Raw genomic sequence first — 17,998 nt, 5'->3', positions numbered from 1 at the left:
GGGAATTGGAGAGAGTTCAGTCAGTAATCGACCCAGGTCTGATCACAGAGCACTTTTAAAATGTTAAAGAAATATGCAACAAGGGTGGATGTTTTATGTATTGTGTCATTGGGGTTAGCCAGGTGCACACTGTAGAGTGCAAGATTTGTCGAAAGCTAGTTCAGTGACCGCTATGAATGTATTTTGATACTGAGTGTTTGCTTCTTTATTTCTGTTAGTATAAGGGACACCTGCTGCACCCACATTGGTCTTAAAAACAGTATGTAAATTCTGTCTGTACTTGGCATGGCTGTGCAAATATAGTTTGCATGTACAGTTGCACTGCACACGTTTTTGTTGTATTCCAGCTGATAGATTTGTTTTTCACCTAGTATTGGTGGTGAGTCATTATGGTTGAAGTTTTGTTTCATTTCCATTATCCAACAAAGCCTTGCCACTGTGAAAACGGACCTGAGATTGTAATCACGAGAAGCTTCAATGTTCCCCATTTTTTATGATAAATAAATAGGTTATTGGGTTTACAAAGTAATTTTTCAAGTCAAAATTGCAAAACAACATTTCTGTCGAAGACACATGGAAGTGCCTTTTAGGTGGATGTATGTAATACATTTTGTTTAATAAAGCTACAATTCTTTATGCCGTGCCTTGTTTTGAATAAATAACACCAAAGCATTTATTGCATTGGGTATTAAAATTTTTATTTTAGTATTGCATTTAAGATATTCTTTGAGATTTAAAAAATAATAATCCAAGAAAATTATTTACATTTTGATTTCTTTAATGCAAGGAAATGCCTTACATTATTAAGAAAATGACTTTATTCATGTACACCTCTCTGCTGCTCCTCTCTGAGTCTGTACTTGTGGCCACTTGTGCTGGCAACTAAACCTGAATTGAAAAGATGATTCATTCACCACATAGTGTAAATTAACAAAATGGTACATCCATTTTGGAAATTAAGTCTTACAAAATGATAATATGCTATACATTTACAAAGACCACAGTAATACCTTAAAACAATTGTCTTGAGATACAGTAGCTTGTCGATTAATGTCACTTTTTGTTTTAAAAATTATTTTGACAGATTTCAAGAAAATGGGTTCTGGTTATGAGATGAAGCTGTTTATGAAAATAAAACTGATATTGTGGGTTTTGGCACAGGAGCTTATACACGCAAAAAATAAAAACAAAAAGACCAGTGAAACATCATGTAGCAATGGCTGCAGACATACACATCAATTACACAAATGCACATTTCCTGTGGTGATACTTCACACGGTGGTAACGTTTGCCTAAAGACTGGGACAACGGACAGTATGTCTTTTATCAACAGTACAAATTCTGCCTTTTCAAGGCACAACACATGGCAGATACATTAGCAAGCATTCACCTAAGCCATCTGTTTCTACAAGAATGGCTTTTTTTAATACCAGAGCCTGCTGAGGTGCATTGAGATATTCTGAGCAAATTTAAAATAATCCTTACTATCTGTCATGACAAAGTTTAGTGTGCTGTGTATCTTATAACGTTTTTCTCCTTAACAATACCAGATTTGGCTAGAAGATAATTGGGGCTAGTGCTGATTAAAATCATTAAAGTATGGAGCAGCCTCCACTAGACAGATTAAACTAAACAGGTAAGCAAATCTCACTTAAACACAATTTCTATTTTTAGTGTACCAAAGGAACAAGTTCACATCCAGAAAGCACACAACACAAACTGCAATACAATCAGATTTGACTTTGGGCTTAAAGTAAAAGACAAAAGTTTAAGAGTCAGTCAGAAATTAACCTTGTTTTTCTAAGTGAGTGTAAAGACTTCATTTAGTCTGAAATTAAAAGCAAAAGAAGTCTGTTCAGACATCTGTTTAAAATGTGAGACACATGATTTAGAGCTAACTGTTGAGTGAATGAGGCACATACGTCAAATCAACAACTGTCAAGCCTTCTAAAAGTCACTGAAATACACGTTCACAGACATATTTCCACAACAACCTGTTTATCTTTTCTATTTAAATTCTGAAAAAAAAATTCCTCACCTCCTGTCTCTTTGGATGCTTAATTATTTTTAATTTTTCTTCATTGTAGTTAATTGTTTAAATTTAGTATTGTGCCTCTGGTTTATAAGGCCACTTCTCCTCTTGTGATGTCAGCAAGAAAAACTTCATTTGAAAGAAAAATTTAAAGAGGCAGTCTATAAGTGCTCGTTTTCAGAATTATACTATGTTTGTATTAGTCTGCACAAGTCACATTTCCCATTTGATCTCTTGTGCCACCATTAAAACCCCATAAATATTGTTATACTTTTATTAATAAGAAAACAAAATAACAGCATGTACATTCAAGAAATATTTCAGTTATATCAAATTTCCTGTTAAATTCACAAAGCCTTCACAAGTCCAGTAGTACAAATATAGAATTTATGTTTTATATGAGATGATTGGATACAACATGTGATTCCCTGCAAATCTCAATTGAGTGTGTGCGCATGTGTACAGTATCACTCTGTACATACTGTGGGTGTATATGACCGTCTATGGCTGTATTTGTGTGTGTGTGTGTGTGTGTGTTTGTTTGTGTGTTTGTGAGAAGGAGACAAGGGGGGGGGTCAGTTCTGTTGGATCTGTCACAGCCGTGTCTCCCTGGCTGTGCTGTTGTCTACTGTTTGTTGTGATTGGTCAGAATTAGAAATCACAAACTCCTCCTTCCTCAGTGCCTCCAACTCTGTCCCGCCGTTGGCCAGAGCTCCGTGGATGGCGTTTCTTTCCTCCTTCCTCAGCTGTCGACCGAGCAAAATGAAGCCCGGGATGCAAATAATGAATGAGATAGTCCGCAGGCTCAGAGTCAGACCCAGGTATGCTATCCTGAGAAGTTAAAATGTAAAAAACAATATAACTGATTTGGTAAAGATTAGGTTTATTTTGACAAGACAGGAGGAGGAATAGAATGGGGGAGGGAAAGGAATGAGGACATGTTGGCAAAACAGTAAATAAAAACAATGTACCCATGGATGTAGAGTAAAGACGACCATCACTAAATTACTTTTATACTGATGAAAACTTAAAAATGTAATGATTCTCAGGCAAGTTCTGGAGTTATAAGGAGCGTCTTTATTCTGATTTCAAAGCAGATTTATGGACATTTATTTTTGTATGGATATCGAGGACAGTGCTATTGTAAGTAACACTGAAACTAAAATTATGTGTATTGTGTCTTTGTGTTCCAAATAATTGAGTTATGACTATGAATTTTAAGCAAATATGGACAGGGGTCTACTGTAAATGATAGATCTACACAGTTGTAACAGAATATGAGACAGCTTTGCATCAGCAATTGTAACACTGCTGTTACTTCAAAGTTGGCTGTTATATTTGTTATCCTTTGTATTGCAATCAAATATATTAGTTAGAACAAAACAGAAATGTCAAATGTGGTAATCTCTAGGTGCTCAGTGGTTATTTTTGTTAAAATCTGTTTCAAATTGTCATTGCCATATAAAATATAAAAAGTTTGAGCCTGAAGTAGACCGCTCTGAGACTGCGTGCGGTGTTAACTGAATCTTACGAATACAGAAAATGAAAGATCCACAGAACTCTGGATGCCAAGTGCTGGAATGCAGTACTACCTGTATGCAGTGGTGTTGTAGATTCTACAGGCTCCTATGCCTCCACACCTCTTCTGACCCCATTTTAGACATGTGGTGTCAATGATTGCTCCAAAGTAGATGGGTGCTGGTATCCCTGCTGTAAGACCAAAAACACATTTTCATAACCACATCCCCAAGAACTGAAACACAACAACGGAGCAGTCATTATAAACATTAAAATGAGGCTAAAACAATTACATTTTGGCAAACACATTTTTGTGTGAATGCTGATTCAGCAGCATTCACAGTATTGTTATTGGATTCTTCCGTATGACTTTCGGTCGCCTACTTCTGTATACTTTCAGCTCCAAAAACCATTCAAATATCAAAATGTTCAGCTCTTTTTGCTTTTATCGATATACTAAATTATGACTTTTTTTATCTCTTTTTTTGACATGCTATACTATGACTTTTTCGACAAACTATACTATCACTTTTTTATCACATTTTTCAACATGCTATAGTATCATTTTTTGTATCATTTTTTTCGCCATACTATGCTATGACTTTTTTCGACATGCTATACTCTGACTTTTTTTTATCACTTTTCCAACATACTATTACCATGACTTTTTTCAACATACTATACTATGACTTTTTTATCACTTTTTTTTGACAAACTATACTGTTATTTTTTTCAACATACAATACTATAACTTTTTTCAACATAATATACTATGACTTTTTTCGACATAATATAGTATGAATTAGTATGAAATTAAATATTTTTGTGTGCATTTGCGACTTTAATTATTAAGACAGCTTAGATTTGAGGGGAAAGAAATGCACTTTTTTGGACATATACTATGACTTTTTTCAACATACTATACTAGGACTTTGTGCATTTGCGCCTTTAATAATAGGACAGCTTAGATTTGAGGGGAAGAAATTTACTTTTTTGACTTTATCGACATACTATACTATGAGTTTTTTTTTTACAAATTATACTATCATTTTTCTATAATTTTTTTCGACAAACTATACTGTGACTTTTTTCAACATACAATACAATGACTTTTTTCAACATAATATACTATGACTTTATTATCACTTTTTTCGACATGCTATAGTATGACTTTTTATTAAATATTTTTCTGTGCATTTACAACTTTAATTATTAGGACTGCTTAGATTTGAAGGGAAAGAAATTGCCGCTTCCAACTGAGCTATCCAGTTAGTACCAGCCATGCTACATAGTACTATTTTTGACATACTATACTGTGACTTTTTCTTTTAAAGATTTCTTTACAATGACCTTTTCTGACATACTATACAATGACTTTTTTTTTTTCGACATGCTATAGTATGACTTTTTTTTAAAGATTATTTTTGGGGGGTTTTCCCTTTATTATAGTGACAGTGGATAGACATGAAAGGGGGAGAGAGAGATAGGGGATGACACGCAGCAAAGGGCTGGAGGTCGGATTCGAACCCTGGCCGCTGCAGGACTCAGCCAACATGGGGCGAACGCTCTTACTGGGTGAGCTAGAGGCTGCCCCAGTATGACTTTTTTAAAAGATTTTTTTTGTGCATTTGCGCCTTTAATAATAGGACAGCTTAGATTTGAGGGGAAGAAATGCGGGAAATTGACATACTATACTATGATTTTTTTTCGATACACTATACTAGGACTTTTTTCCACAAACTAGAATATGACTTTTTTATCACTTTTTTTGACATGCTATATTATGACATTTCCATCACTTTTTTTGTCATACTAAACTATTACTTTTTTATCACTTTTTCAACATACTATACTATGACTTTTTTGACATACTATACTATGACTTTTTTCGACATACTATTCTGTTACTTTTTATCACTTTTTTGATATACTATACCATGACTGTTTTATCACTTTTTTCGACAAACTATACTGTAACTTTTTTCAACATACAATACTATGACTTTTTTCGACATAATATAGTATGACTTTATTATCACTTTTTTCAACATGCTATAGTATGACTTTTTATTAAATATTATTTTTTTTTGCATTTGTGCCTTTAATAATAGGACAGATTTGAGGGGAAGAAATGTAGGAAATTGACATACTATACTATGATTTTTTATCACTTTTTTCGACATACTATACCATGACTTTTTCCGACATACTATACTATGACTTTTTTAATCACTTTTTTCGATATACTATACTATGACTTTTTTCGACATGCTATACTATGACATTTCCATCACTTTTTTCGACATACGAAACTATTACTTTTTTATCACTTTTTCAACATACTATACTATGACTTTTTTCAATATACTATACTATGACTTTTTTATCACTTTTTTCAACATATATACTATGACTTTTTCGACATACTATACTATGACTTTTTCATCACTTTTTTCGACATGCTATACTATGTCATTTCCATCACTTTTTTCAACATACTAAACTATGACTTTTTTATCACTTTTTCATAGGGCTGTCAATCGATTAAAAAATGTAATCGAATTAATTACGTACTCTGTGATTAATTAATCTAAATCAATCGCATACATAATTTTTGCCTGGTGCCTGAAACGATACTTTTTAAGAAAGTTTAAAAAAAAGGGAAAAAAAAGAAGGGTACTAAATAACAATCGTGACATTAAAAGAACGGCTTGTTTATTGCTAGGCCATATGGTCAAAATTAAATGATTTAATAATAATGTAATAACTATAACAATAACTTATTTCACTAGTAAATTGCTGTTGAATGACAAAAACAACCACCAGATGGGAAAAGGGCATTTAACAATAACTTTAAATGCACCACGAGGCTGTAGGTTACCAGTTTCATTGAACGCACCGTCTGTGTTTTTCTGACAACGGCAGCTGCAGACTGTTACATCCCGATGGAATCCTCTACAGTGAAATACAGTCACACTTTACACCGCTTAACGTTAGCTGTCAGCATTTTAACCGTGTTTAATCCAGCTACTAGCTAGCGGTAGGATAACGTTATCTGCTGTCGAGTATAGCGTTAACTAGCGTCACGTGCAGCGATGTTTCTGTTGCCTGTAATGTCCGTTTTCAGAGCATCCGAGAGAAGCACAGACATATCAGTAGCACCGAAATGAGGAGTCGAAATCCGCGTTGCTATTCAGTCCGGTAGATACCGGTCGTTAAGGCATCAGTGCCGTATTAGTACCGGATTTCGGTACCCAACCCTATTCAGGAAGAAGATTTTTATAAGTAAATGTTGCGATCAATGATCCAGGCTGCACATTCTCGTCTCCCTCCTTCATTTTACAGTTGAATAGTGGCTAGAACGGCTCCGGGGCAAAGGATTAATATGGAATGGATTAATCTGCGTTATTTTTTTTTAACGCATTATTTTTTCTCAGATTAATTAATCGAAATGAACGCGTTATTTTGACAGCCCTACCTTTTCAACATACTATAGTATGACTTTTTTCAACATAATATACTATGACTTTTTTTATCGCTTTTTTCGACATGCTATACTATTACTTTATTATCACTTTTTTCGACATGCTAGTATGACTTTTTTATACCTTTTTTCGACATGCTATAGTATGACTTTTTTTAAAGATTTTTTTGTGCATTTGCGCCTTTAATAATCTTAATAATAACATCTTAGATTTGAGGGGAAGAATTATACATACTGTGACTTTTTTCGACATACTATACTATTACATTTTTATCACTTTTTTCGACATGCTATACTATGACATTTCCATCACTTTTTTCGACATACGAAACTATTACTTTTTTATCACTTTTTCAACATACTATACTATGACTTTTTTCAATATACTATACTATGACTTTTTTATCACTTTTTTCAACATATATACTATGACTTTTTCGACATACTATACTATGACTTTTTCATCACTTTTTTCGACATGCTATACTATGTAAGGGATAATCACCGAGAGGCATGGCAATAAACAGTTTGATTCGTCTCGGGCGGTAAGCTGTCCACAAGCCGGAGTTTAACATCAGTGTGGTTAGACCAGACTAAAGTTAGACCAGACTAAAGTAAAACCAGACTAAAGTTAGACCAGACTAAAGTTAGACCAGACTAAAGTTAAACCAGATGAAAGTTAGACCAGACTAAAGTTACACCAGACTAAAGTAAAACCAGACTAAAGTTAGACCAGACTAAAGTTAAACCAGACTAAAGTTAGACCAGACTAAAGTTAAACCAGATGAAAGTTAGACCAGACTAAAGTTAGACCAGACTAAAGTTAAACCAGATGAAAGTTAGACCAGATTAAAGTTAGACCAGACTAAAGTTAAACCAGACTAAAGTTAAATCAGACTAAAGTTAGACCAGACTAAAGTTAGACCAGACTAAAGTTAAACCAGACTAAAGTTAGACCAGACTAAAGTTAAACCAGATGAAAGTTAGACCAGACTAAAGTTAGACCAGACTAAAGTTAAACCAGACTAAAGTTAGACCAGACTAAAGTTAGACCAGACTAAAGTTAAACCAGATGAAAGTTAGACCAGACTAAAGTTACACCAGACTAAAGTAAAACCAGACTAAAGTTAGACCAGACTAAAGTTAAACCAGACTAAAGTTAGACCAGACTAAAGTTAGACCAGACTAAAGTTAAACCAGATGAAAGTTAGACCAGACTAAAGTTAGACCAGACTAAAGTTAAACCAGACTAAAGTTAAATCAGACTAAAGTTAGACCAGACTAAAGTTAGACCAGACTAAAGTTAAACCAGACTAAAGTTAGACCAGACTAAAGTTAAACCAGACTAAAGTTAGACCAGACTAAAGTTAGACCAGACTAAAGTTAGACCAGACTAAAGTTAGACCAGACTAAAGTTAAACCAGATGAAAGTTAGACCAGACTAAAGTTACACCAGACTAAAGTAAAACCAGACTAAAGTTAGACCAGACTAAACTTAAACCAGACTAAAGTTAAATCAGGCTAAAGTTAGACCAGACTAAAATTAAACCAGACTAAAGTTAAACCAGACTAAACTTAAACCAGACTAAAGTTAAATCAGACTTAAGTTAGACCAGACTAAAGTTAGACGAGACTAAAGTCAAACCAGACTAAAGTTAGACCAGACAAAAGTTAGACCAGACCAAGACCAAGACCAGACCAGACCAAGACCAAGACCAGACCAAGACCAGACAGACAGACAGACAGACAGATAGATAGATAGACCAGACCAGATCAGACCAACGTTTGACCAGACCAGACCAAAGTTAGACCAGACCAGACTAAAGTTAGACCAGACGAAATGCAGGAAATTGACATACTATACGATGGCTTTTTTGACATACTATACTATGATTTTTTTCGACAAACTAGACTATGACTTTTTTATCACTTTTTTCGACACACTATGCCTATACCTTTTATCACTGTTTTCAACATGCTATACTATGTAAGGGATAATCACCGAGAGGCATGGCAATAAAAAGTTTGATTCGTCTCGGGCGGTAAGCTGTCCACAAGCCGGAGTTTAACATCAGTGTGGTTAGACCAGACTAAAGTTAGACCAGACAAAAGTTAAACCAGACTAAAGTTAGACCAGACTAAAGTTAGACCAGACTAAAGTTAAACCAGATGAAAGTTAGACCAGACTAAAGTTACACCAGACTAAAGTAAAACCAGACTAAAGTTAGACCAGACTAAAGTTAAACCAGACTAAAGTTAAATCAGACTAAAGTTAGACCAGACTAAAGTTAGACCAGAATAAAGTTAGACCAGGCTAAAGTTAAACCAGACTAAAGTTAGACCAGACTAAAGTTAAATCAGACTAAAGTTAGACCAGACCAGACTAAAGTTAAACCAGACTAAAGTTTAACTGTCCACAAGCCGGAGTTTAACTTCAGTCTGGTTAGACCAGACTAAAGTTAGGCCAGACCAGACTAAAGTTAGACCAGACTAAATGCAGGTAATTGACATACTATATGATGGCTTTCTTGACATACTATACTATGACTTTTTTCGACAAACTAGACTTTTTTATCACTTTTTTCGACATACTATACTATCACTTTTTTCGACCCACTATGCTATGACCTTTTATCACTGTTATCAACATGCTATACTATGTAAGGGATAATCACCGAGAGGCAGGGCAATAAACAGTTTGATTCGTCTCGGGCGGTAAGCCATCCACAACCCGGAGTTTAACTTCAGTCTGGTTAGACCAGACTAAAGTTAAACCAGACTAAAGTTAGATCAGACTAAAGTTAAACCAGACTAAATTTAGATCAGACTAAACTTAAACCAGACTAAAGTTAGACCAGATGAAAGTTAAACCAGACTAAAGTTAGACCAGACTAAAGTTAAATCAGGCTAAAGTTAGACCAGACTAAAGTTAAACCAGACTAAAGTTAAACCAGACTAAAGTCAGACCAGACTAAAGTTAGACCAGACTAAACTTAAACCAGACTAAAGTTAAATCAGACTTAAGTTAGACCAGACTAAAGTCAAACCAGACTAAAGTTAGACCAGAATAAAGTTAGACCAGACCAAGACCAGACCAGACCAAGACCAAGACCAGACCAGACCAAGACCAGACAGACAGATAGATAGATAGACCAGATCAGACCAAAGTTTGACCAGACCAGACCAAAGTTAGACCAGACCAGACTAAAGTTAGACCAGACGAAATGCAGGAAATTGACATACTATACGATGGCTTTTTTAACATACTATACTATGATTTTTTTCGACAAAACTATGACTTTTTTATCACTTTTTTCGACACACTATGCCTATACCTTTTATCACTGTTTTCAACATGCTATACTATGTAAGGGATAATCACCGAGAGGCATGGCAATAAACAGTTTGATTCGTCTCGGGCGGTAAGCCGTCCACAAGCCGGAGTTTAACATCAGTGTGGTTAGACCAGACTAAAGTTAGACCAGACTAAAGTTAAACCAGACTAAAGTTAGACCAGACTAAAGTTAGACCAGACTAAAGTTAAACCAGATGAAAGTTAGACCAGACTAAAGTTAAATCAGACTAAAGTTAGACCAGACTAAAGTTAAACCAGATGAAAGTTAGACCAGACTAAAGTTAGACCAGACTAAAGTTAGACCAGACTAAAGTTAAACCAGACGAAAGTTAGACCAGACTAAAGTTAGACCAGACTAAAGTCAGAACAGACTAAAGTCAGACCAGACTAAAGTTAAACCAGACTAAAGTTAGACCAGACGAAATGCAGGAAATTGACATACTATACGATGGCTTTTTTTGACATACTATATTATGACTTTTTTCGACAAACTAGACTATGACTTTTTTAACACTTTTTTCGACATACTATACTATCACTTTTTATCACTTTTTTCGACACACTATGCTATGACCTTTTATCACTGTTTTCAACATGCTATACTATGTAAGGGATAATCACCGAGAGGCAGGGCAATAAACAGTTTGATTCGTCTCGGGCGGTAAGCTGTCCACAAGCCGGAGTTTAACTTCAGTCTGGTTAGACCAGACTAAAGTTAGACCAGACCAGACTAAAGTTAGACCAGACTAATTGCAGGAAATTGACATACTATACGATGGCTTTTTTGACATACTATACTATGACTTTTTACGACAAACTAGACTATGACTTTTTTATCACTTTTTGCGACCCACTATGCTATGACCTTTTATCACTGTTATCAACATGCTATACTATGTAAGGGATAATCACCGAGAGGCAGGGCAATAAACACTTTGATTCGTCTCGGGAGGTAAGCCATCCACAAGCCGGAGTTTAACTTCAGTCTGGTTAGACCAGACTAAAGTTAGACCAGACTAAAGTTAAACCAGACTAAAGTTAGACCAGACTAAAGTTAAATCAGACTAAAGTCAGACCAGACTAAAGTTAAACCAGACTAAAGTTAGACCAGACTAAAGTGAAATCAGACTAAAGTCAGACCAGACTAAAGTTAAACCAGACTAAAGTTAAATCAGACTAAAGTTAAACTAGACTAAAGTTAAATCAGACTAAAGTTAAACTAGACTAAAGTTAAATCAGACTAAAGTTAAACTAGACTAAAGTTAAACCAGACTAAAGTTAGACCAGACTAAAGTTAAACTAGACTAAAGTTAGACCAAACCAAGACCAAGACCAAGACCAAGACCAAGACCAAAACCAAGACCAGACCAAGACCAGACTAAGACCAGACAGATAGATAGACCAGACCAGATCAGACCAAAGTTAGACCAGACCAGACCAAAGATAGACAAGACCAAAGTTAGACCAGACCAGACTAAAGTTAGACCAGACGAAATGCAGGAAATTGACATACTATACGATCACTTTTTATCACTTTTTTCAACACACTATGCTATGACCTTTTATCACTGTTTTCAACATGCTATACTATGTAAGGGATAATCACCGAGAGGCAGGGCAATAAACAGTTTGATTCGTCTCAGGCGATAAGCCGTCCACAAGCCGGAGTTTAACTTCAGTCTGATTAGACCAGACTGAAGTTAAACCAGACTAAAGTTAAATCAGACTAAAGTCAGACCAGACTAAAGTTAAACCAGACTAAAGTTAGACCAGACTTAAGTTAAACCAGACTAAAGTTAAACCAGACTAAAGTCAGACCAGACTAAAGTCAGACCAGACTTAAGTTAGACCAGACTAAAGTTAAACCAGACTAAAGTTAAACCAGAAAAAAGTTAAACCAGACCAAAGTTAGACCAGACGAAATGCAGGAAATTGACATACTATACAATGGCTTTTTTGATATACTATACTATGACTTTTTTAGCACTTTTTTCGACATACTATGCTATGACCTTTTATCACTGTTTTCAACATGCTATACTATGACTTTTATCACTTCTTTCGACATACTATACTGTCTTTTTTCGACATACTAAAGTTAAATCAGACTGAAGTCAGACCAGACTAAAGTTAGACCAGACTAAAGTTAAACCAGGCTAAAGTTAGACCAGACTAAAGTTAAATCAGACTAAAGTCAGACCAGACTAAAGTTAAACCAGACTAAAGTTAGACCAGACTTAAGTTAGACCAAGACCAGACCAAGACCAGACCAAGACCAGACCAAGACCAGACCAAGACCAAGACCAAGACCAAGACCAAGACCAAGACCAGACAGACAGACAAACAGACAGATAGACCAGACCAGATCAGACCAAAGCTAGACCAGACCAGATCAAAGATAGACCAGACCAAAGTTAGACCAGACCAGACTAAAGTTAGACCAGACGAAATGCAGGAAATTGACATATGGCTTTTTTGACATACTATACTATGACTTTTTTTCGACAAACTAGACTATGACTTTTTTATCACTTTTTTCGACATACTATACTATCACTTTTTATCACTTTTTTCAACACACTATGCTATGACCTTTTATCACTGTTTTCAACATGCTATACTATGTAAGGGATAATCATTGAGAGGCAGGGCAATAAACAGTTTGATTCGTCTGTCCACAAGCCGGAGTTTAACTTCAGTCTGGTTAGACCAGACTAAAGTTAGACCAGACTAATGTTAAACCAGACTAAAGTTAAACCAGACTAAAGTTAAACAAGACTAAAGTTAGACCAGACTAAAGTTAAATCAGACTAAAGTTAGACCAGACTAAAGTTAAACCAGACTAAAGTTAAACAAGACTAAAGTTAGACCAGACTAAAGTTAAACCAGACTAAAGTTAAACAAGACTAAAGTTAGACTAGACTAAAGTTAAATCAGACTAAAGTTAGACCAAACTAAAGTTAGAACAGACTAATGTAGAACCTTTTCTACACTGGCTGCATCTTTAAAGAGAATGAAGCCAAAGCCTCTTGACCGGCCTGTCTGCTGGTCCATCTTTATGGTGCAATCTGTCACCTTGCCAAATTTAGTGAAGTAATCTTTAAGATCCTTCTTGCTCGTTTCCCAGCTGAGACCACCAACAAACATTTTCCCCGACGAAAGTTAGACCAGACTAAAGTTAAATCAGATTAAAGTTAGACCAGACTAAAGTTAAATCAGATTAAAGTTAGACCACACTAAAGTTAAATCAGACTAAAGTTAGACTTTTTTTATACCTTTTTTCGACATGCTATAGTATGTCTTTTTTTAAAGATTTTTTTTGCATTTGCGCCTTTAATAATAGGACAGCTTAGATTTGAGGGGAAGAAATGTAGGAAATTGACATACTATACTATGACTTTTTCCGACAAATTAGACTATGACTTTTTTATCACTTTTTTCAACACACTATGCTATGACCTTTTATCACTGTTTTCAACATGCTATACTATGACTTTTATCACTTCTTTCGACATAATATACTGTCTTTTTTCGACATACTATACTATGACTTTTTATCACTTTTTTCAACATACGATACTATGACTTGTTTCGACATAATATACTATGACTTTTTATCACTTTTTTCGAAATGCTAGCCTATGACTTTTTATCACTTTTTCGACATAATATACTATGACTTGTTAGATTTTTTTTGTGCATTTCCGTGTTTAATCATTAGAACAGGTCAGATATGAGGGGACAAAATGCAGGTAATTGCCCCAGGTCAGACTCGAACCAAGGGCTTCTGGTTCGAGGAATACAATTTTACACATGGGTGTGCGTTCTACCAACTGAGCTTTCCAGTTAGTATAAAACATATGACTTTTTTACACTTTTTTGACACACTATTCTATGACTTTTTTGACATACTATACTATGACTTTTTATCACTTTTTTCGACATACTATACTATCACTTTTTTATCACTTTTTTCGACATACTATACTACGACTTTTTATCACTTTTTTCGACATAATATACTATGACTTTTTTATTACTTTTTTTCGACATATACTACGACTATTTTTGACAAACTATACTATGATTTTTTTATGACAAATATTAAAATGTTCAGCTCTGCCATTTATACTTACATACAGTTTTTATGTTACCACTGTTTAAATTTAGTGCTTCTTTATGCTTTTTCTGCGTTTTCAGGGGCTGGTCAGTGTGGGTGATTTCACAGCTACATTGCACTTGAGAGAGAACATCCTTTTTAAAACTTTCTCTTTATCTTCCTTTCACAGCCATAATTTTTACTTCACATAAACCATTTATACATCAAAACCTATAATATATTGTCTACTGTCAGCCAAGCAATAGCAATTGGACTTATACATTTGGCTCTGTGAGCCTCTAAATGACAAAAGCCACAAGCATTCCTTCATTGACCGCCCTTGTTAAACATCGTCGATATCTGGTAGCTCAAGTGACAGAAAAGATTGGAAGAAAGACGGCAAAGGGATTAAAACCCAGGATAACACATTTACAGCATTTGCATCTTAGCCCTGAGCGCTCAAACATGTTCGACAGAGGATATGTTTTGAAAGAGACTTACCGAGGGTACGTGTTGACAGAGCATGGAAACCCAATGCCAAAGATTTCAGCTGTGGTTTGATGCACCTTCATGAAGAGAAATTTTAGATTTTTTTCAGTACATGTCAGAAACTGTTTTGAAAATGTCTGTCTACAGCATATTCAAGGTTAAATGAAGTTCCATTCTTACTCCTAAAAAATAGGTAGAAACACGTAGTAATCTCAAATTCAGTCAAATAAATGTGTGTGTGTGTGTGTGTGTGTGTGTAGGTATAGGTTTCTCTGTGTTAAGTTGAGTGTAAGCCAGCAGAGTGTGCTGTGGTGCAGAATAATCTATCCTCTAGTCCAGTGTTTCTCAACCATTTTGAGTCGTGACCCCCCAGAATAATGAGGTTGGTGTTCGCAACCCCCCCAACCCCTCGACAATGAGAAAGAAAGCTGCAAACCGTAAACAGCTGTTTCTACACGCCCCCCCCTACTGATTTTGAGTGATTTGACTCTGATTAATACATGTAAACAAATAATGATTTGCTTTAATGACAGTTTACTTTAGTTTTAGTTTTAGCAGCTAGCACCTAGCCTTGTCCAATGTGCTCCAGGCTCTGTGGATTTTTGATGCCTTTTTCTCTCTCCCTGACCCGCCTTCAGACCCCTTTCTGTGTTCCAGGATCTCCTGATTTACACATGAAGCTCTGAATATAACACATGAAATGTACCAAACTCACACAGTAATGTAAAAACCATTTCCCAGTCTAGAATATGCTATTTCATTTTTTTCCCCCAACCATCTGGCGACCCACAGAAATTATCTCGCGACCACCAGGTTTAGAACCACTGATCTAGTCCAGGGGTTCTCAAAGCTTTGAAGACGGAGCCAGCATACAGGAAAAGTGCACACAATGACCACAGCCTTTCTTATTGCTTACTGCTTTTAATGACATACTATACTATGACTTTTTATGGCATACTATACTATGAATTTTTCATGACATACATACTATGCCATATTATGACCTTTTTATGGCATAGTATACTATGAACTTTTTATGACATACTATACTATGACTTTTTCATGACATTACTTTACCATGACTTTTTTATGGCACACTATACTAGGACTTTTTATGACATACAATTCTATATCTTTTTTATGACTTTATACATTACTATGACTTTTTACGACATAATATACTATGACATTTTATGACTTTTTTGCTTTTTTATGACACAAAATACTATGAAGTTTTTATGGCACAATACTATGACATTTTATGACTTTTTTATGGCACAGAATACTATGAAGTTTTTATGGCACAATATTATGACTTTTTATGACATACTATACTATGACTTTTTATACTTTTACTTTTTATGGCATACTATAATATGAATTTTTTTTTATGAATTTTGTATGACATATTATACTATGACTTTTTATGACTTTTTTTATAACATACTATACTATGACTTTTTAGACTTTTTTATAGCACACTATACCATGTGTTTATTATGACATACTATTCTATGACCTTTTAGACTTTTTTATGGCATACTATACTATGAGTTTTTTATGACTTTAATGTCATACTATACTGTGACTTTTTATGACATACTATATTATGACTTTTTAGACTTTTTATAGCATACTATACAATGACTACTAAAACTAAATGATTTTTTCATGACATACTACACTATGACTTTTTAGACTTTTTATGGCATATACTATGACCTTTTTAAGACATACTATACTCTGACCTATTAACAACATTACTATACCATAACTTTTTTATGGCATACTATACTATGACTTTCTTTTCCTTTTTTTTGGCATAGTATACTATTATCTTTTTATGGCACACTCGTACTATGACCTTTTTATGACTTTAATGGCATACTATATTATGACTTTTTTATACATTTTAATGGCACACTATCCTATGACTTTTTATTACTTTTTATGGCATACTATACAATTATTTTTTATAAATATTTCCTTCCCATGATTCTTGGAAATAAGCTGATCAGGCAGATGTAAGGTCTGCAATACAGTAAAGAAATGTAAGATGGTTTGCTTTAAATGTATCTAAATCAAAGTAACAAATTATATGAAAAATGTCACTGACTCTGAACATGTCACTGAAGGACTGCATATATATATATATATATATATATATATATATATATATATATATATATATATATATATATATATATATATATATATATATATACACAGTATATAACACTTGCAAGAAAATCTGACCAAAAGTAAAATAATGGACATGATGGCAATAAAGCTCATATGACCCTTTGTAGCAGCATGAGCCATGGTACTTTTTAAATTAAAATCTGACCTGATGAGAAACATGTAGCCTGGTGTGCCCCCAAGGGAGATGATAAAGGAAGTGATGACAGAGAGAGCCAAAAAGTACGGGAACATCCTGTCACAGTCGTCCTTATGAAGACACTGACCGGTACTGGCCGTAAAGTTACCAGCCACACCGACACAGCTACAGTTAGAGAAGACCTGGAGAGACATGCATATTCACACACATGCAACCAGTAGGGCATATACACATACAAACACAGCAATACATACTGTATAAACACAAGCACTCATATATGTGGCTGTAGATCACCAAAATCACTGCAATAGCGTATAATCAATAAAGCCAACGAGGAATAGTAAAAACGACGTGATATCTTTTGATAGCACTCATATAAGCTACCAATTTATGGGATCTAATTAATAAGACAATTAAATAATTCAGAAAGAAAATATAATGACAACTTTTATTACATTTATTTATTCTCCACTATTAAGTGGAGAATAAATAAATGTGCAAGCACAAACAATAGGGTGGTATGTGTATAACCTTCTCAGTTATGCACTTTTTTTTAATGGGCACTGTTTCATCTTTTTAAATACTGCACAATACAGAGTAATAATTGGTGATGGCCCCTGGATCATTCAGCAACATTAACGTCCGTTCAATAAAACTTCATGGCAACAACAGTGTATTTGACT

The 17,998-nt window shown here is 34.6% G+C and overlaps 1 protein-coding gene across 2 annotated transcripts in view; it reads right to left on the bottom strand.

The window, feature by feature from the left end:
• Nucleotides 1-30: 30 nt before the first annotated feature.
• Nucleotides 31-17,998, bottom strand: part of LOC116048288 (solute carrier organic anion transporter family member 1C1-like) — a 52,987-nt gene continuing 35,019 nt past the window's right edge. For both annotated transcript variants that reach the window (XM_031297291.2, XM_031297292.2), the window contains 4 exons: nt 17,325-17,497; nt 14,990-15,054; nt 3,625-3,742; nt 31-2,863 (listed from right to left, as the gene is read on the bottom strand). In XM_031297291.2, coding sequence (XP_031153151.1) covers nt 2,626-2,863; nt 3,625-3,742; nt 14,990-15,054; nt 17,325-17,497 — 594 coding nt within the window. In that variant the 3' untranslated portion in view covers nt 31-2,625. The remainder of the gene's footprint in view (nt 2,864-3,624; nt 3,743-14,989; nt 15,055-17,324; nt 17,498-17,998) is intronic.

The sequence above is a fragment of the Sander lucioperca genome, chromosome 5, assembly GCF_008315115.2.
Source record: "Sander lucioperca isolate FBNREF2018 chromosome 5, SLUC_FBN_1.2, whole genome shotgun sequence".
In the NCBI taxonomy this organism is placed as follows: Eukaryota; Metazoa; Chordata; class Actinopteri; order Perciformes; family Percidae; genus Sander; species Sander lucioperca.
This window is presented reverse-complemented; position numbering and strand designations above follow the sequence as displayed.